Source organism: Xyrauchen texanus, chromosome 44, assembly GCF_025860055.1.
Source record: "Xyrauchen texanus isolate HMW12.3.18 chromosome 44, RBS_HiC_50CHRs, whole genome shotgun sequence".
NCBI lineage: Eukaryota > Metazoa > Chordata > Actinopteri > Cypriniformes > Catostomidae > Xyrauchen > Xyrauchen texanus.
The window spans coordinates 12727715-12748970 of NC_068319.1; the positions used below are offsets into that span (position 1 = coordinate 12727715).

The following is a 21256-nucleotide window of genomic DNA, read 5'->3' on the forward strand; positions in this document are numbered from 1 at the left end:
CCCTTCAGTCTGTCCCTGTCACCTCGCGCCTTCACAAAGGTTGCAGAGACAGCCCTTGCCCCATAAGGGAAGTGGGCATTTGCATCATCAACTATCTCAATGTCTGGCTGATTCTAGCCCACTCACGGGACCTGTTGTGTGCGCACAGGGATCTGGTGCTCAAACACCTCAGCCGGTTGGGGCTTCGGGCCCTGCGGGGCTGCGCGCCCATCTTACCAGGGGTGTAGCGGCTTCCTGGGCTCTGACCAACAGCGCCTCTTTAGCAGACATCTGCAGAGCAGCAGGCTGGGCAACACCTAACACCTTTGCGAGGTTCTACAACCTCCGGGTTGAGCCGGTTTCATCCTGTGTATTGTCAGGTTCAAACAGGTAAGTCTCGGGACAGCTGGCCAGGTGGACCTCTTGCATATAGCGCCTTTCCCCTCCCTTGAGGCGAAGACGTGCACTCCTTCTCCCAGTTGTGTTCACAAAAGTGTGGACCCTGGATGTCCTTCCTCCTTAGCCCTGTGGCTGATGGGTTTTAAGAGAAACTCGCCGCCGGCCCAGCACGTATGTCAATTAGGCCCTGTACTGGGGTAGGTGCTTCACATGCGTTGGTTATCCTGTTGATAACCCCATGTGATGTATTTTCCGCAAAAGGGGTTACCCGTTGGTAAACCACGTCAGGTAGGATCTACCATGGGACCCCTCCACATGATTTACTTCCAACCGGACTCAGTAAGACCATGTGATGTATTCCAACCCTAAAGCCCCCCCCCCTTCTCCGGGCGGGGTGTGGTCTCTGCGGTGTCCTCCTTGTTGGAGGAACACCCACCGACGTGGACCTTATATGGCTCCCAGATTTTCTCCCTCTTTTAGGGACAAAAAAAGATAAGAGGCCACGGCCAGGTCAGCCAGTCCTTATTTTTTGAGCAGTCGACTTGTTCCTGTGGTGCAGGCGATCGTTTGATGCTTACGAGTGCATTGGGGGTAGTTACATGGCTACGAGCTCTGCTGTCTCACACTGCCAGTCCACGTAACAAAGGTCAGTAGTTGTGCCGTTTTCCATAGGGACCCCTAGTGTCACTAAATCGACACAATGTCGAGTGAGTGACAGAGGAGGAACGTCACAGTTACTAACATAACCTCCGTTCCCTGATGGAGGGAACGAGACATTGTTTCCCTCCTGCCACAACACTGAACTACCCGCTGAAATGGCTGGGACCTTGTCTTGGCTCAGTGCAAAACCTGAATGAGTGGTTGCATTCCAGCTCCTTATATACCCGTATGTTCGGGGGAGTGGCATGCAAATTCCACTTGCCAATTGGCCTTTTCATCTCAAATATCAAAGATGTCTTGGGCTCCCAGGAGTGTCTCCTAGTGTCAATAGACAACGTATCGTTCCCTCCACCAAGGAATGGAGGTTGTATTAGTAACCATGACAATTATTTACCCAAGCAAGCTTACAGGCAAGTAAAAAAAAAATATAATTTGTAGAAAACTGCCTAAGGTATAAGCAGTTATAAGTTTTTGGCTACTTGGGGCTTACAACTGCATTGATCAGCACATAAAAAAGACGTTGGTATTGGATATCTTACAGAAATTATATTTTCCTTGTGATTATTTTGATAATCCTTCAAATTGTTTTTTGTTTTGGGCAACAAAATAAGCTGTACAGTCACATTCCTAAGAATGCAGGCTTTTGTAGCTAAGACTTTATGGTATAAGTCTATACAGAAATTTTATTTTAAAAACAAATGAATATTCTCCTGAGTTAAAAGTGTCACATCTAGCCAACAACAACATTGTAATTAATATGACTTTTGTTGGTTCCATTCCAACAAATATACACAGATGCATATTGGTGCAAGTCATTATGCAATCAAATGATGGAAAATGACCTTGAATTTTTACATAAAAAGGTGACCATATGGCCACTCAAAATGACAGCAAATTATGCATTCATAAAATAGATTTGTATATATCCAGGATCCTTCGAAAATAACAGTAAGAATGCAAACAAATTATATTTAGATACAACATTTTATTTTTGTAAGTCTTAAATATGAACACACAATCTCCATTAAAGGAAAAACATATGACGCAACAATTTTTTACAGTACAAGTTCAAAAACTTGTTAAATTTGTTCCTCTCCAGGGAACCACTAGAGAGTAGTGGAAAAAAGTGAACTTCTAGAGGCTGGTTGTTTAAAGATCCATTGGTGGGGAATTGGCCATGCACTGAAAAGCCTTGTTCCTGTGTTTCTGATAATAAAGTGCATTTATACGTTGCCATTTTAAGTTAGCTGTTACAAATTCTCACACAGCATTGGGAGGTTCTTTCTATTTTGTTGTTATTTTAAGTTTCAGAGACTTTTCAAAATCTCACTTTTTTTAGAATACGAATGGTAATGGGACATACAGTATGCTTGTGATCATGGTAAATATGCCTCATCTGATGGTTCCCAAAGCACGATATTTAAACACTCCACAATGAATCACTGAAATTATAATATTTCAACTGCGTGTCTACCTAATGCGGAAACCATAATACCTTTGCCAGAAATAAATTACATTGAGGGGAATAACAAAAATAGAAGAAAAAAAATTGTTGCATTGTTTTAAACAGATTCACAATTTTAGTAAAAACAAGTGTGCATATTTTCCCTTTGTACAAGTTATATATGCATATACATACATACATACAGTACATACCTACATACATGTTAGCAGGAACTACAATGAGACCAAGTTGATATAATGAACATATATGTGCTTGAAAATTCTCGAATTATTTATTTATATGCACAAAATCAATGTAAAAATCAACAGATGATTTGAAAGACCACCATGTTAACAAAAATCAAGCTTTTGTTGTTAAGTCCATCTGGAATAGGTGATTAACAGGTATTAGCAGACAGTTTTGTGGGCCCTCTAATGGATCCCAAAAACGTTTTGTTGCACTTTTGAAACTCCAAATCTTCAAATTCCACATGTTTTTCAGCTTCCTAAATTGTCATGCCATTTAGACTTAAAAACAACAACTAAATCAATTTCATTGTGGTTTAAAACCATCCTTCATTGAGTTTATATATGGTTCTGCATAGTCCCACTGTGTCATTCTGGTCATTAAAGCTAAAGTATGTCACTTTTTCAGTGTCAAAACACTTTCTCCTTTCCCAGCTTAATATGCAGAGACAGACTTAAGTAGAGCTTAGAACAAAGTATTCATAACACACATGAAGTGAATATTACAGAGCATTTAAACTGTTGTGTGTGTTTTTTGCTGCTTATTGTGTTTGGCTGTACAGTTCTGATACAGTAAAAATATAATGACTATCCATAAACAAAGACATGTGCCCTCGTTATCGCATGCCTTTGACATGTAATAAGTACTTCCCTATCACACAGTATTCTATGGATTCCTATGGGGTTACAGAGTTAAATTAAAATGACAGTCACAAAAATAAATTAAGTTAAATATTTAAAATTAGACATGCCTCTTTGTAGTTTGCTTTTAGTGAATACAAAACTGTATTCGGTGGGCAAAAGAGTGTGATAAGTAGCAATGTAAGAGAAGTTACATTATTAAACTCTATTATAAACAAAACAAATAATTATAATTATTAATTAAAAGGAAGTACTTGGGTACCCCATGCACATTTTGGGCATTTTGGTAACCCATGCATGATTTGTGACTTCACCATCAAAACTTGTGCAACAGTTGTAGAACAACAATGAGAAGTAGACAGGTGGGTGTGAACATCGTTGAAGTGCCACTGTTGCCGTCCTGAACTGCTCCGGGCCCTACAGCATTGAACACAATCAAAAACATTTGTCAGGCAAGACAGGTCTGGTCTCCAACTGTTTTACACACTTTCCCGTTTTTATTTGTGAGACTGCTTGTAATATTGAACTAGCAAGAACTTTCCTCTCGCCAAACATTCTCTTTCTTCTAGGCATTTTCTACTTCTACGTTAGTCTTAGGTCTAAAATATTATTTAACCTAATTTGTAAAGAGACATACTTTTCAGCATTCTCCAGCGAGGTAGTTACACTTGGTCATTTAATGCATTTTTACTAATCAACAAAGTGTAAATGCCATCAAAGATGCATTTGAGTTGGATAGCATTCCGATTACTGCATACAAGATGTGACTCAGCCAAGTGTAAATATATCTGGTTGTCCAGGCCACATACCTAAACTTGACTCCTTCCAAATGGATCATTTGGGTAATTTTGCTTCATTTTAATATACATTTTGTACACTATTATTTTGATATTACTTTCACTATTATGAAAATAAGGTGCATTTCTAATTGTTCTGAGACCAGTGCAGACACACAGCACACTGGAGGTAAAGTAATTCACTGAATTTCTGATGTCATGTCTGTAATGTCTAAAAAACATGAATAACCAACACTACTGGAAACATAATAAATAACTTAGTCCTGCTGTCCACATATGTGGACATACATTTTTAGGAAAACTATCTGCTCTAGAATTTTTTTATTTTTTTGCTTGTTTATTAGGTGCTACTAGTTACAAATCAAAAATTGAAATGGAAAATCCAAACAGCAGTCATGCATAGGTCTCAGGGGTTTAAGGAGCCCAAAGATGACGAAAAAAAAAAAATGTTGCACATAACATAATGTCACTTTTGCACTTTTTGTATTTTCAGTTTTATGAACCATATCAAGTACAGCAAAATTTCACCGTGCAGCATTAACATCATCATGGAAGAGATGTCCTCTATATTTGCATGTAGACCGAGATATTTATGTGGCCAAATCGGATAACAATCTTATCAATTAAGACATATGAAGTGACTAAGTGTAAATACTGTAGGTCCTAGATTTATGTCACTAAATTATGATATTTTAGCATAAAATAAGTCCTGTTAAAGTCTATTTGTTAGTTTTTTTTAAGTGGTTCATATTTGTTGATGAGTTTGAAGCGATTAGTAATTGGGTATTAAGTTTTAATAATTCTGTGAAACACAAACCTTCCCAAAACTCATTTTCAAAGGCTGTTTGCTCTAAATCAGATGAAGTCATTTGTAAAACAGAAGCAGTCTCCACTAAAAGAGAGGTTATTTAACAAACACTTTAAAGAGAATGAACACAAGCAATATGATCTCAAAACCAAGAAGAAGGCAAAATATGAAAAATGCAGAGTCAGTGTTTGGAAGTAACAAATTAAAATTAGTGATGCTATAGTGTTACTCCATATTTTAGAGGTATAAAAATAGCTCAGCTTTTTTTTTTTTTTTTTTACAGTAAAAAGCTTCTTTTTCCAACAAGTAGTTGTGTAGTGTGATGAAATGCTTAGTCAATGTTTTTATGTTACATTATATTACACGTGCAGCCTTTACAATTGTGTTCGTTTTCAAATTGTGTTGGGATGTCCGATTCATTTATAAGATATTGCCTCCTAACACAGCTCCAATGTCACACAACTATAATTTGTTAGTAGTTTGTAGTGTAGCTAATTATCTTTTCTTAAGGGTAGCTTGACTGTTACTGTTAACTTTAAATTACTGTATGAGCAGCTTGTAGCTTGACAAGCTACAGTTTCCAAGTAGCTTTCCCAACACTGTTCACAGAGCATACAAAATATTCCTCCATATGTGCTATTTTGGTCTAGATAAGCTGTTCTTGCCTTAACATTTATCTATTAAGTCAATCTAGATGTCAGAGCATTTCTGGCAGGGCTGCTGCGCTGCTGTGCTACCATGCCATCTAAATCGAATGAGAGCGTTCCAGCTTGGTAGATTAAAGTCTAAACGAGGGTCTTTAGTGGTCACGTTTGCATCTGTTCTCCTCATTTCAAATGAGCACATCCTGTCTCCCTGCACTCGCACTATCATTACCCCACTGTACGCCGCATCCTTGACCAGTCAACCACTGAGGTCAGCCTTAATTGCTGTTGCTTATAAACAAGCTAATCACTGAAGGTGCAGTGTAACCAGATTACTGAGGGCAGAAGAGTAGAACAGAGAAGAGGTGCTTCACGTACTGATGCAGTTATCTGAACTGTGTGGTTGTCACAGAAAGAAATAAGAGTGAAAGAGTATGAATTAATTATAGATGTCTGATGAAAGTTTTTGTACTCATATACTAAAATGATAAGATTTTAAGGGTTGTTAAATGATTAATCTACTGGTAAACCTTTGATAAACAGAGGTTATTTGGGTGAATCTCACTAAACCTGTTAAGAACATCAAAACAATGAAAAAGGAAATTACCAATTTTAGGACTAATAAGATATACAGTATATATATATACTGAATATATTTTATTGTGACACTATTTTCATGGCAATTAGCCCCTTAAACTAGAGTAACAATAATCCAATGAAATTCACAACTGATAATATTGGGAATTACAAAAAGTAAATAAATAAATAAACATGTAAATAAATCAATTGGGGGAAATATTGGTAATTATCATTACAAAATTTGGAAAAAAATAATCATCACAAATAAAACGTCCTTAAAGTCTAAATTGTCCTAAAACATAATTAATTGTCTTGAAAAAAATTGATTTTTTATATTTATTTATTTATCTTTATTTGTATATAAAATTATATTTAATTAACTAAAATCTTTATCTTTCTATTTTATTTTATTTTATGATCTTGGGGTGAAATACAACCAGGACATGATTTCGTGAGATTCACCCATGTATGTGATATGTCAAGTCTAACTGTGAGAGTTTAATACAATTTCCTAGACAGATATTTATCGATTAAGCAAGAGAAAGTGTCTAGATCTAGTTTTAGGGTTACAGTTGTTTTTACCTTGTCAGCAGGTAGTTTCATTGTTTGGGTAATCAAACAACATTGTAAAATAAACATATAGTAACAACAACTATTGCACAATATTAACTCAATATCATTCCACATTTTTTATTAACAAATATGTATCTTTCTAATTATGACCATGACATAATATAGCTGTTTTTCCTTCACTATGTGAAAATTCACCTGTCACATAGAATGTTTGTACTTCTAAAAATGCATTTCTCACAATATAGGGCCATTTCAAATAAACTAGTGGAGGCAAAAATGATAAAAATGGTGAGAAAAAAAAATTATGGCCAATCACAGCAGCTAAAATTGATAAATCTTGATGTTGATAAAAAAAAGTAAGCAGAAATGTTATAAATCAACTTCCAACATGTTTGTATTTTCGTATAAAGCCTGTAGAGCAAAGCTGTAGTTACAGCATATTCTAAATTTAGGACAGGGCACCCATTAAACTCACATGCAGAAACAGCAGATGTTCAAAGTTTGTTCTCTTATAATTCAAAGAGATCACTGTTAGCGAGCACCACATTTCAGTCACAGCAAAACAAATGTTATATCATGGCAAGGGTGTCTATGGGTGTTTTCACACTTGGTCCATCTCAGGGGTCTGAGTGCGGTTCGTGGATTTTTGGCCCATATGTGAACAATCTAAACGTTCTCAGACCCCTTTAAAGTGAACCAAACTGAACTGAGACCATCTCGGGAGGTGATCTGAGTACCGTTTGCTTGCAATCTGAGGATTAGTTCACTAATAATGTGCATTGTGAACACAAAGCGCTCTGGGCTCACTTGATTTTCCCTTTTGCGTGATTCCAAATATGTTTGACCCTGACAGGTTACCATACACCAGTAATGATGATGCACAGAGAAGAGATTATTCTGTTTCCATGGAGATGACAGAGTAAGTTGCTGATAAAAACTATTTAAACTCCTCACAAAACAAAACTGTGCAAATGAAGACTCGAGGGTTTAACAGGACCTCACTGGAATGGCGCATGACAGATAAGAGTTTACCATAAATATATTTTAATATTTTGTTCAATGAATGGATGATGCCCGACACTGTCAGTAGATAAAACAATGATCAGTTGCATTTGTTTGTTGCCAATATGTCTAGTCTATCATAATCCATGATTTAATTTCTTTAATTTTGCCTCTAAATACCGTACGGTATTATTACAATAAAAATACAATGCATTCAGTTTAATGCACTTCTTTCCCTCTTAATTTATATAAAAACAAGATGTTATATATTTACACTACGTAATACACTACTTTTTTGATGCAGAAGATCAATAAATTATGTTTTATTGAACAAAGACACCTCTACTATTGATAAATACTCATTTTAAGGGTATTAGACAAGTTTTTTTTTTCACCCAATTTCAAATGCCCAATTCCCAATGCGCTTTTAAGACCTAGTCGTGTAGAGGACGAATCCCAGCTGTCAGCCCCCGCATCTTATCGCACGTTGTCACAGAGACATATTGAGTGTGGAGGCTTCACGCCATCCACTGCGGCATCCACAATCAACTCACCATGCGCCCCACCAAGAGAAAACCACATTATAGCGACCACGAGGAGGTTACCCCATGTAACTCAACCCTCCCTGGCAACCGGGCCAATTTGGTTGCTAAAAAGACCTGGATGGAGTCACTCAGCACGCCCTGGGCATACTCCAGGGGTGGTAGCCAGCATCTTTACCACTGAGCTACCCAGGGCCCCAAACATGTTTAATAATGTAAAAAAAAAATTATGTGATCTGGGTTCCACAAAAACAACAGTGTGAATGAAAAATGAACTGAAACCCCAAAACGGATCAGGTGGACCAAAAAGAGATCTGAGCCCACTTTAGAGGTCCAGAATAGTGTGAATGGAAAGAGAACTAGGTCCTTTTTCATTCCGCTCACTGATTGGTCCACTTAAATGGGTCTGAGTTTGATTCTTTTAAAGAGGACCCAAGTGTGAAAACACTCTATTAAACCTCTACATTTGATGAGTCTCAGAATTAAATCTAATTTCCCCTGGATTTAGGGTAGTTCGCTAGTCTTTCTTTAGGGACAGCGATCCAATTATTTTGCAGCCAAAGCTTAGAGTAAATCCTGCACAAGTGTAATTATCCTAATGTGAGGTTCTCACAATCAAATTCAATGGAATTAATGACTCTCTGGAGAGCAAATGGTTACCAATTCCATGCATTTTTGGGCCAGACAGTGGAAAAAAACATAAGCTGGACAGGACAAGAAGTCTATACTTAGCAGAGCAAAAGATTAAAGGACAATAAAAGGACACGTCATTGACAATAATACACTTCAAAGACATATGTGGACACAGAAAGACCCCTTTACAAAAAGTACTTTGGTGGCAGTGTTGGGGAGTAATTGCTTGAAATTCAGTGATGTTACTAACTTAACTACATTTTTTCATAATGTGACAGTAGCTCAGATGTTTTAAAGTAGCAGTGTAGTGTGACAAATTCTATGCTGCTATATTTGTAACATTGCTTTACATCGGAGCTTACTGAAGCAATATTCAAAGTCCCAATCTAAAATCTTCACTCTGACTCACATTTCTTTTAGTGATATGAAAGATATTAATATATGTATTACAAAATAATATAATATATATTAATAATATTTATTACCAAATAATATTGCTGTTGTTTGTCACTTTTTATTTATTTAGATTTTCCATCAAAAACAGAGTCTGTATTGTGTTTTACATCTTTTTTTAGTGGTAAGATAATAATATATTTATTAAAATACATTTTATAAGATAATATAATATTGCTGCTGTTCTTCCCTTTTTTCACTAATTACAAATTAATAAATAAATAAATATATACATAAATAATAAAGTGCATGTATTGCACTTTACATCTTTTTTGGTTATTTTTTTATTATTTTTATTGATATGGAAGATAATAACATGGCATTTATACACTACATTTTTACAAGATATTGCTATCCCAGTTTATTTTTAGTAGCTTGTAGTGCAGAAACTTATTTTCAATAGTGTATCTTGACTGTACATAGCTGAACAAAATTAGAATAACTTGTAGCTTTACAAACTAGACTTTCAAACCGGCTTCCCCAACACTGTGTTGATACCATAGCAAAATAATGGTATTATTTCATGGTACTTTGATGTACAGAATTCCATGGTACTGTATGACAACCATGACATTTACAAGGCACTCCAAGGAACTTCAAAGAATGTCATGGTATTATTAACATGGTCATATCTGGAAAACCACAGTAATACCATAGCACTTTTTTGTAACAGGTGATGTTCATAAAAATACATTTCTTTGCAGCTGAGTGATAATGAAGCACTTAGAGTTCCACATAACATCAAAAGACATAATATGATGCAGACAAGTACTTACAAACAGCGGATGAGTGCATGCATTGTCATAATGAAGCCATGCCATGGTGGAGGAAGGTTAGACAGGAAAAAAGTGACAAGAGGAAAAAGAGAAACATGTTTAGGCTGGAGAAAACACAGAGCCATGCATCAACCCACAGTGACTGAAGCCAGAATGAGGCATGTCAGTACCCCGCTATTCCCCAAGTGGCAATTGAGACTGTCACTCATAGTGCTGGATATATTATTGACATTACAAAATGGAATTTTAAGCTAATAACCCTCTTAATAGGAATAGCTAGAGGCCAATTTATAATCTGACAATCACATTCTGTCGAGGCAAGACAATTATGCTACCCCATTCAAATCAGGGAAATTTTGTGTGGCAACCTCACCAATAAACTTGAGTGCCACGTCAACCACTTCTCCTCGCCATGTTGCGGTTGATGTGAAAATAACCATGTTTGTGTCTGATTTGCTTATTAAACACACAGGAACATGCTTTAGGGGTGAGCGGTACGCCACATGCCCATGCAGAGTACTAACCTTGCAATAGCGTCGAACTAGTGGGTTCAATTATTTCTACATCAACAAAAACAGAGTAAAGGAAAAAAAAAGTGAATCAAAAGCAAATGAGGTAGAATCTTGGAAATGCAGCCTAGTGGTAATCTCAAAGATTAATAGTTACGAAAACTGCCGTGTGGATATCCATAGCTTTTTTAGGACAAGCCATTGTTTAAACATTATCAGTTGTTGCTTTACACTGTATTTGCTTTGCTTTCAACTATGTGGACAGGTACAGCAAAAAAGAAAAAAGAAAAAAAAGAGACATATATAGATTTCAAATCACCATTCTTACATTAAACCCCATAAAATCAGTTTTTCAGTCCATGTGTGTTAGCTTTAATATCATCTGTAAGCTAGTGCACTCTTAAATGATGACAAGATTCACTTTTAGCAGATACACACATTTAAAATGTACAGTCTTTTTCTTCAGTCCAAAGATATCGATGACTCATCCTGTACCACACAGATTTTGGTCCAATCAAATGCTCCCTAAAATGAGAATGCCCCTCCCCCAAAATGACTATACCAGCAACCGACTAGCAAGTAGCAAATCATGGTTCATGAATGTGAAGTAATTACAGCTAATTGGCTCATTGGGTTTAAAAATGGAAGTCCTTCAATAAGTTCCACCCAAACATCCTGTTCCAACAGTAAATAAGTCAACACAGGAAAGAAAACTGCAATTTTGAGGGGACTTTAGAGGAAACGCAAAGACGCTCCTAACATATTCCAAACCTTAATTAAAAACGACAACTAATATCAAAACTCACCGTAAAGGACGATGTTTGTGTTGGCACTCCCGAGTTTGTTGATAGCAACACAAGTGTAATTGCCGTAGTCTGTCTCGGACACGTTGAAGAAAGTCAGCTTTGAAAGTGCTCCGGCATTCTCAATCTCAATACCATCAAAGCTACTGAAGATCCTGGAAAACAATCAGCAAATGGCGAGACTTGAATCAGCCTGTCATGTTAATGCTACATCAGAGCTTCCTTTGAAGCTAGATGTTATTTTTATGACAGTATCAACATGCAGACACCGGTGGAGGGCCCGGATACGTTAAAAGGAGGCAAAACTGCAAATTACTGTCAGCAGCACACACAGGGACACACACGCACACGTGTCTATGCACATGTAATTATTATACAACATTGTGACAACTTATTCTTCACTTGACATCAAAGACGGTTTGAGAGAACATTTTAAGGCACATTCCAGCTAAAGGCACGTGAAGTGTTTTACTCAAAATAGTGAATATATGACAGCATATCTTGTTACACATGCAGAACTGCTGACATATATGTGTCCTTCACCACAATCTCTATGCCTCTAAAAATTAATTGCAGAAAAATAAGGAATATCTGTGAAATGTTGTCAATCACATTCAGCTGAAATAGAAAATAAAAATAAAAATAAATTTAAAAACGTTTCTACCCTCTGTTCTTTATCTATTTTACAGTATAATGTATTACTGTACACATTACATTATACATATTTTAATATAAATCAATTCAGGTTTACCATTATTAAAGGGATAGTTCACCCCAACAAATGTAAATTCTTTCCTCATTTACTCACCCTCATGGCATCCCAGATGAGTATGACTTTCTTTCTGCTGCTGAACACAAACGAAGATTTTAGAATATCTCAGCTCTGTAGGTCCTCATAATGCAAGTGAATGGTGACCAGAACTTTGAAGCTCTAAAAATCACATAAAGGCAGCATAGAAATAATCCATACAATTCCAGTGGTTTAATATATGTCTTCTAAAGCAATGCAATCACTTTGGGTGAGAAACGGATCAATATGTAAATCCTTTTTGCAATAAATCTCCATTTAAGACTAAAAAAACATCTTCAATTTGATCTATTTCTCACCCAAAGTGACTGCATTGCATCAGATGATACATTACATTAAACCACTGGAGTTGTATGGATTTATTTTATGCTGCCTTTGTGTGAGTCAAACACATCTGGGATGGTATGAGGGTGAGTAAATGATGAGAGAATATTTGGGTGAACTATCCCTTAAAAAATCTGCAGCATCTATAAATCCATATACTTTAGGTTACTGCTTTATGACAAAGAAAGAAGTAGATGTAACAGAATATCTTGGAGTGATATTCCATACCTCCTGTCATCTCTGTACCACTCAAAATCTGCCTCGGGTACAGCATCTACCTCACACTCCAGGACGCCTCTCTGACCTAGGGTCACGCCAACATCACTGCCCTCTGAGACACTAGGAGGATCTAAATATGCAAAAACACAAATGTGATTAGTCATTGGTAAACATGAGAACACTTACTAACCATCTAATGAAGGCAAATAAATAAATACAAATATATTGGTGTCCAAAAGTTTGAGACCAGTAAAATGTTTCAATTTAGTACACATTTGTCCACAACAAATTATTAAATAACATAACATTGTGAGTGATACACATGCATTTCTGAATTTCTATGTATGTGGTATGTTCTTCTTTTGCTTAAATGACAGCATGCACTTGAGCTGGCATTTTCTACATTTTCATCCATTTTCTCTCAGTATGATTTGTGAATGTTTATAAAAGCTTCTTGTGCAGCAAGAAAAAAAGCAAAGGAATCTGACTTTTTGCACAAAAGAGTTATTTGTGTAGATTTCACTAATGACCTAGAAATAGAGCAGAATCCTGAATGTTTCTTCTTTTTTTGCTGCATTTAAAATTCTAAAACTTTGTTTATTCATTTTGTTTAGAAGTAAAAAACAAAACATATTTTCATTCTGGTTTTAGACTTTATAATCCCACTGTAGGTTATGTATATTTATGTGTGCCATGTGTTGATGTAAATTCTTGAGGCACTTACAGTTGACCGTGAGTTCAACTGTCTGTGTGTCCACAGCAATGTCATTAGCTGCGGTGCACTCGTAAGTTCCCGCTCTCTGTCTGGTGATGAAGGGAATCTCCAGAACCTCAGTGTCTGAGCTGAGGCCATCATCTGAATGAAGAAAAATGGAAAACATTAACTTAAAGTACGTCAAAAAATAAATGTTCTCCAATTCTACTCTACAGCATCAAAGCAAAATAAACAATATTTGAGTTGTACGCTTACAGTCTACATTCATACAAACTTCTTAAAATGAATCCTAGGAACTTTTTTCTTCTTAAGATCCATGTGCAATTCTTGAAAATTCTTCAAAAGTTCTCAAATATTTTCTTAAGAATGTCTTTTATTTTGACAGGCTTTGACGATGTCTGATTATCCTTATTCTACCCCGTGTCCACATGCGTGGATGTTGTATTTTGGCTTTGCTATATGCAATGCATAATTTAATTTAATTTAAACTGACTGATCTCAGTTCAGGAGACTCTGTGCTGTCAGTAATGGGTTAAACGTTCTACGCAAATTAAGTTTGAGTCAAAAGTTTAGTCTCTAGTTTCAAACTACAGTATATGCCATTTTTATTTATTTTAGCACGCTGTTAAACCTCATATGACCAAATATGTGGACTAAATGCTCAGTTTCATTTTAAATATCCTATATTCACTGTGCATAGTCACATTGAGAATCAATGGATGCATCCAAAAGCTGGAAAATGAAAACATATGCCTTGTCTAAACAGCAAATTTAATAATTCAACAGTGGTAAATCCTAACAAATAATTGATATTTGTACTTTTTTTTTAAGTAGCAAGCACCTCGTGATAAATATATATATATATATATATTTATTTTATTTTTTTAAATTTATGTAAAGTGTTAGTTAAATAATAATAATAATAATAATTCCTTATATTTATTTAGCGCTTTTCTAGGCACTCAAAGCGCTTTACATACTATAGGGGGAATCTCCTCAACCGCCACCAGTGTGTAGCATCCACCTGGATGATGCAACAGCAGCCATAGTGCACCAGAACGCCCACCACACACCAGCTATTGGTGGAGAGGAGAGAGTAGAGTGATGTAGCCAATTCAGGGATGGAGATTAATATGAGGCCATGATAGATAGGGGCCAATGGGGGGAATTTGGGATTTTTAATGACCACAGAGAGTCAGGACCTCGGTTTAACGTCTCATCCGAAGGACGATGAAATGACACTTCTCGTCACTGGAGAATTTACTTGCTGGTAACATTTGACTACTTTTAATTTGAAAGGGAGGAAAAGAAAAGAAACAAAAACTTCAGTAGAGAAAGAGGTTCTAATTGAGGTAAATACTGAAAGGAAAAAAGTTATTTTTGGGAAGCTTGATAATTATATCACGCCGGAAAGTAAGAGGCAGGCATGGAAAAGGGTAGAGGATAGTCTTGGCTTTCTAATGATATAATTATTATGTTTCTTTGGACTGTAAAGATCATGGAAAGACAGTGCTATGCAGCATGATTGGTCACCACTTTAAAAAGCTTTAAAAAAGCATTTATTGTTTGAATTTGTGATAAGATTTACTAAAAAAAGAAATAAAAATAACATAAAAACGCAAAACAGTAAAAAATGTGTTTTTGTTCAAAATCACATTACGATATAAACCATTCATTGCGACTTCAAATTCAACATGAATTTTCATTAACCATTAGGGGTGGGTAAAAATGTTGATTTTCCAGAGCATCACATTCTTCATTTGAATGTTCTTGATATCGATTCTTAAATCCCACTACAGTGAGAAGATATCACTGGCAATAGCCATTCGAGTCCTGTCTCATTAACATACGCTCATCTACAGATGCTCTTTAAAGAAGTGCTGGGTTTGTTAAAGAGACAGTACCGGTTTTAGCACGTGTTCAACAAATCAATGTAAATACTTGTAAATAGTAAAAATATATTGCAATTAAACAATAAACATGTAACAAAAATGATATATGAAATATAACATATTATTTATTGATTGAATAAATTTTTTTTTAATTATTAAAAAGCCAAAAATTACCAAAATGATGAAAACTAATATCATTAGTAAAATGTATATTTTCTTTATATACCTAGTTAGAAGGTCTACTGTATAATTAATAGCATTAGCTGGGAGATAATTTGTTTCATATGTAAGCAAAAGTAATTTTTTAACTAAAATATACCCATATAAATAAAGAAGTTTTTTACATTAAAAATGAAAAAGAAAACGGTTAAGAAGAATTTTCTTCTTAAGGTCATCATTTCGAACTGTTCATGCAAAAACAGAATTCTATAGGATATACTGATAAGGTTAGGGCCTGGAACAACACTCTTATAAAGCACTCATTACCCTGGTTGTAGGGTTTGGGCTAAAGTTAGTGTTATGATTGGCTGGAACAACAAATAATGTTGATCTATTAACGTTTTACTTGGGTAAATCATGTAATAATGCTGCAGGTGTTTTATTACATAGCCTTGTACTGTATAACTAGAAAGTTTCAGATTTTTCAAAGATAAAGTTCAGTACCTTCATTTCCATATTTTGCATAGTTACACTAAGCGACTGTAGAGCATGTTGATGTCCCTCATTGAAATTCAAACCTTCACTGAAATACTCAACATTCTGTTGTATTTATAGGCATTTGTGTCCTATTGTGGGAGACGACAACACTAGAGATTTGAAATTCCATTCAAATATGAGCCTCTGTCTCTGCACGGCTGCTTTGAAGTATTTTCATGCACACTGGAGTCAAACTGTTAAAACATATGGCACCTTTTCATGTCTGCGAACTCCAGACCGGGAAAAACTGTTAGTGAAAAGAGATATATGTGATGCAGTTCTCAGCATGAAGAAGCAATACACAGTTGACTTCAATAAATAAATAACATTCCCAATGTAGTATCTGACAGCAAAATAACACACCATATTCACTTAAGTATGCCGTGAAAGACAATGTCTTACACCTGGGAGAGGCTGTTAACGAGAGAGAAAGAGGCACTTCCTTTATCCTGATGAAGAGTGTCAACAGAGCGCTCTGGAGAAAGCAGCTCATTAGCATCAACACTCTACACACCGCAATGCATTGAAGAGCAGTGTACTAGAGTTTGCACAAAAAGGGTCCTGTATAATTCTGTTGTTTAACAGTAAAAATAAATAAAATCCAATACGCCAATGTTCTCTACAGGTGGGTTCTGTTCTGAAAATGATCACATGGGAACTCGATTGGTTGCTAAGCAGCATCCCCTATTTGGCATTTTTTCACAAATTCAAATGCATTTACCATTTCCTGTGGTGCTACTAATTGCATGAGCATACATTCATCATGTAGTTATTTTTATGGTTGGGATTTGGGCATAGGGTTAATAAAATATGCATGGTTGTGGACTCTATTTCACCATTTACGATTAAAAACGCAACTCACGTTTGACGCTCTGCGGTGTAAATCTTGTCAGTGAAAGTATGGACGAAAATTGTTAACTAAGTCTTTTTTGATTTAGTTAACAATAATAAAGACAAGACAAAAAATATGCATCATTACGATTATTTTCATAAACTATCATTTTGATTAAAACTCCGTTGACAGAAACATGATGAGAAATAAACAACACTACAAGATATTACCAATGCTCTAACAATGCATTCAGAGGAAGACAAATCTTGTTGATTATTGATGATAAAATGATCCAGTCACAGTATTTTGGGATTTCTGCTTGAGCTCTGTGAGCGGAAAGAGCTGAACACTGGTGAACTGAAGCCTATATATTGGCTATATGAGATTAATTAACAACACTGATATAATATTATAACTTGATCTGCACAATCAATGAAGCAAACACAGGTGAACTTTGTTCACAATGGCGACTAAGTTATGTGTATCTCGTTTTGTAAATAAGTAATTGCTTTAGTTATGTGCTATATGCAGCGCAAATATCCTAAATAGTCTAAAACCAGGAAGTTAATAACACTGAAAATATATTCACTACAATTATGAAGATTCCACAATACATTAACTAAACAGTAGCTAATATTTCAGTATACTCATTATATGCTAGCCTTTATTGCAGGGACTTAATTCGGGTATTCACAAGGGCATAAGTAGATTCATGTTTAAATTAATAAATGTTTCTTTAAAACATTTTGTTTGAATATTTGGTTAAGGTTTCAGCTGTTACATTTTTTTAATTTTAGACATTATGAAATATCACTAACATTATTATTTGTTAACTAAAATATGCTATTTTAATAAAAAAAAATAAAAAATTATGATTATGACACTACGATATATTGCCTTTATGTAAAGAAAAATAATGTATACAAATTTGAGCTGTCAAAATTAAACTGTGAACGCATCAGATTAATAAAAAAAAGTTTAACTTGTTAATTTGTCTTAATCGCAACTAACACATTTACTGTTAATTACAGCATAAACCAGCATAAACACAGATTAACCTTTGCAATGTGTCCACCCAAAGTCATTACACTGACGTACACACCAAAAACACACACACAGCAGTGATTCATTGTCAGTGACAAAGTGTTGAGGAAAGGAGCTCTTAACGCTATTTGTTGTACGAAACAAGTCTAGATGGAACTTGTAACAGAAATTGTAACAACTAGATGGAAAATATAACAAGTAAGGTGCATTTTAATTACCAAAGAAGCACGGCAAGTCTTAACTATCACCAAAATGCAGAATGAGACGTTTTTGTTTGTATAGCATGTGGAGTTCAAAGTGTCGCTTGACGCTGGCGTGCCTTGATGCGAATCATGAACACGACTGCTATAACAAAGCAGATTGCCACAGTCTAAAGGCAGATTAATATTGTGGAGAATGATATTTTAAGAGATTTAATGCCCATTGCAATGAATACCCAACCCATGTGTGGACTAGTTCTTTAAATAAGTCACATTCCTATTTAAACTTTGGGAAACGTTTAATGTTACTTGAATTGGTGCTATTTTAGTTCATTTCTATCTTTATACTGTGGAAGGTTGGTTTGGAAAATGCTAATAAAGCATTATATTGTTACATATTGTTTTGTTTTCTTTCCTAAGTTGGAAATAAATGCATTCTGACAGGAAAACTAAATATATTTAGAGTGAAATGTCAGCATTTTCAACATCTGCGATTAATCGCAATTAACTAAGAAAACATATGCAATTAATCGTGATAACATGTTTTAATCGACTTACAGCACTAATAAAAATGAATACTCTGTGGACATTTCACTCAGAAACTGAAGCCCACATGTCCCCATATGTACAAAAACACTTTCAGCTTCAGCCACTGGTGGCATTGATTACAATTTTTGAAAGCACAGACCGATTTTCAGCAGCAAAACTTTCAAACTACTGTTGCGAAATCATAGTAAGCTAATTCTAGGAAAAACTATACTAAGGAGGCTTTCTATACAATTGAGTTGTTTTACTATATAAAAATGTTAATGTCCAGTACTCTTCAAAACATCCCAATCAGAACCAAACCTTGTTCTGACTGGGATAACAATGAAAAAAAAATGTTTGGTGTGTGAGCAACTTAGAGATGGTTTATTCTTCATTCAAGATTTTCAGTTTGATTGTGCAATCTCAAAGAAAATAAATACCACTGGTACTTTAAAGCTGTGCCTCAAGACTCAGATTTCATGTTTAAATCTTTGAAGTTCTTAAAATTATTAACATGACATTCATTAACAACATGCATTAACAATAGCAGAACTGATCTACAGTCTTTATGGTTTGTGTGTTTGATTTCATTCTCATGGAAGCTAATAATTCACCACACAAAACAAACTATGATCAACACAAACTTTGTTTATTCTCATTGCAAGAAATCAAACTAAAATGTAAATGTCAAACTGAGTATATGCATTCACACAGCATTAAAAATAACTGCATTAAACAAAGTATTAAATTCATTATTAATGGAATAATTTGAAATGAGACCCCCCGAGAATGTGCAAATTAGCATTCCAGGGGGTCTCCTCCTGCATTAAACCCTGTGTAATTCGCACCTGGCCATGTTGGCATCTTTCTAATTTTGCTAGCTTCTACCAAGATTAATTTGCGGCAAAATATTTTGTTTGATTGGACACACAGCCTCACCTACAACAAAAGATGTGGGAAGCATTTTCTCATCCTTTAATAGTCGATAAGTATATTATATTATTATTTGCATTTTGACCTGCGGCACACCTGTTGACAAGCACAGCTATACCACACCTTCAAAACAGCCCAACTATAACAAAATTCTCTGGGAAGGAATGTGAATCAGAGAACTTCTGTTGCATAGTGATCTACCAAGAGATGGTTTATTCTTCATTTAAGATGTTCAGTTTGATGTTTCTCAATGAAAGTGTATAGCGCTGGTGTTGTAAAGGGCAAGCTTTACAGACAAGTAGACTGATGGTGTTTGCTACACAATCCAGCAGAAATGAAATGTGTCACTTTGGCATCAGGTGCACTGTGAAATGTCTTCCATCAAGGGGAAGTATGACAAAATGGGACAGTTTATTTCCATCAGGGCCTCAGAGTTCCATGGCTGCCATAGAGGAGTGCATCAAAGACTGCTGAAGCACGTTTATTATGCATGATTCTAATGCTACCACTTTTGTATATTCATGGTCCCTGATGGCAGTAGAAGTGTCATTAAATTCTAAGCCTTTAAGTTTGGATTTGTAATACTATCAGAAGTAAAAAATAAAGTGCCTCTTGAGCTGAAATGGTACAATGGTCGTCTTGGGTGCCATAAAACATAGAACAATCACCAAACATCTCTATTAACAGGCTCAGGCAAAGGAGAAACCAAACCAAACAAAAATGAAACTATTTGCCCTCAATATATATATATAGAATATACACATATATATATATATATATATATATGTATATATATACATATATATATATATATATATATATATATATTTACACACACACACACACACATAAATGAACATGCAATGTGGTGGAGGATCTGAAGAACTTTGTAAATGATGGGCTCTCAACTTCTGCAAATAAACCAGGATTCACGATTCAATACTGCAATGCAACATGATGTCAGAATAGGATCACAACTGAAATATCGAAGTGTGGCTTGCTTCGCTTATGTCCTTTAGAAGCGCTCACTTTCCCCCATTATAGAACTAACTACAAACCTTCACACAACAGCGTAATCAATTGCAACTTGACTAAATAGACTTTTCTGCACTTACAGTACACAACTCTAGCATTGCTAGAAGGAATATTCAAGGTTCAATACAATACAAGCAAAATCAAGATTACAGTAAGGAATTTACAATGAAAGTAAGCGGAGTCAAATTTTGGAAGGTTTAAAGGCAGATATGCACTTACATTAATTATTGTGTATCATTGAAGCTGAAAAATTGTTTAAATAGCTGTTTTTGCAGGATTACCAGATTTACAGCATTGCATCAAAATGGCAATGAAGTTGTAAAATTGGATAAAACTACACAGAAAAGGTTAGTAAGCAATTGTTTTACACTAAACTCATGTTGACACATATACTGTTTACATCTTGTGGCTATAAAAAATACATATTTTAATGTTTACGTATTGGCCCCATTCACTTACATTGTAAGTGCCTCGCTATAACCCAGATTTGATCTGGGTTAAGCGGGATAGGTGAAAATAAACTTTCATGGAAAACTTTAGAT

The 21256-nt window shown here is 35.4% G+C and overlaps 1 protein-coding gene across 7 annotated transcripts in view; it reads right to left on the minus strand.

Moving 5' to 3' along the window:
- Nucleotides 1-2018: 2018 nt before the first annotated feature.
- LOC127637128 (neurotrimin-like) overlaps nucleotides 2019-21256 on the minus strand; it is a 414292-nt gene continuing 395054 nt past the window's right edge. For 2 of the 7 annotated variants that reach the window (XM_052118045.1, XM_052118044.1), the window contains 6 exons: nucleotides 13564-13695; nucleotides 12849-12969; nucleotides 11492-11643; nucleotides 10701-10736; nucleotides 4984-5058; nucleotides 2019-3786 (listed from right to left, as the gene is read on the minus strand). In XM_052118045.1, coding sequence (XP_051974005.1) covers nucleotides 3686-3786; nucleotides 4984-5058; nucleotides 10701-10736; nucleotides 11492-11643; nucleotides 12849-12969; nucleotides 13564-13695 — 617 coding nt within the window. In that variant the 3' untranslated portion in view covers nucleotides 2019-3685. The remainder of the gene's footprint in view (nucleotides 3787-4983; nucleotides 5059-10700; nucleotides 10737-11491; nucleotides 11644-12848; nucleotides 12970-13563; nucleotides 13696-21256) is intronic. The other 5 variants (XM_052118046.1, XM_052118048.1, XM_052118047.1 and 2 more) reach the window with 5 other exon arrangements.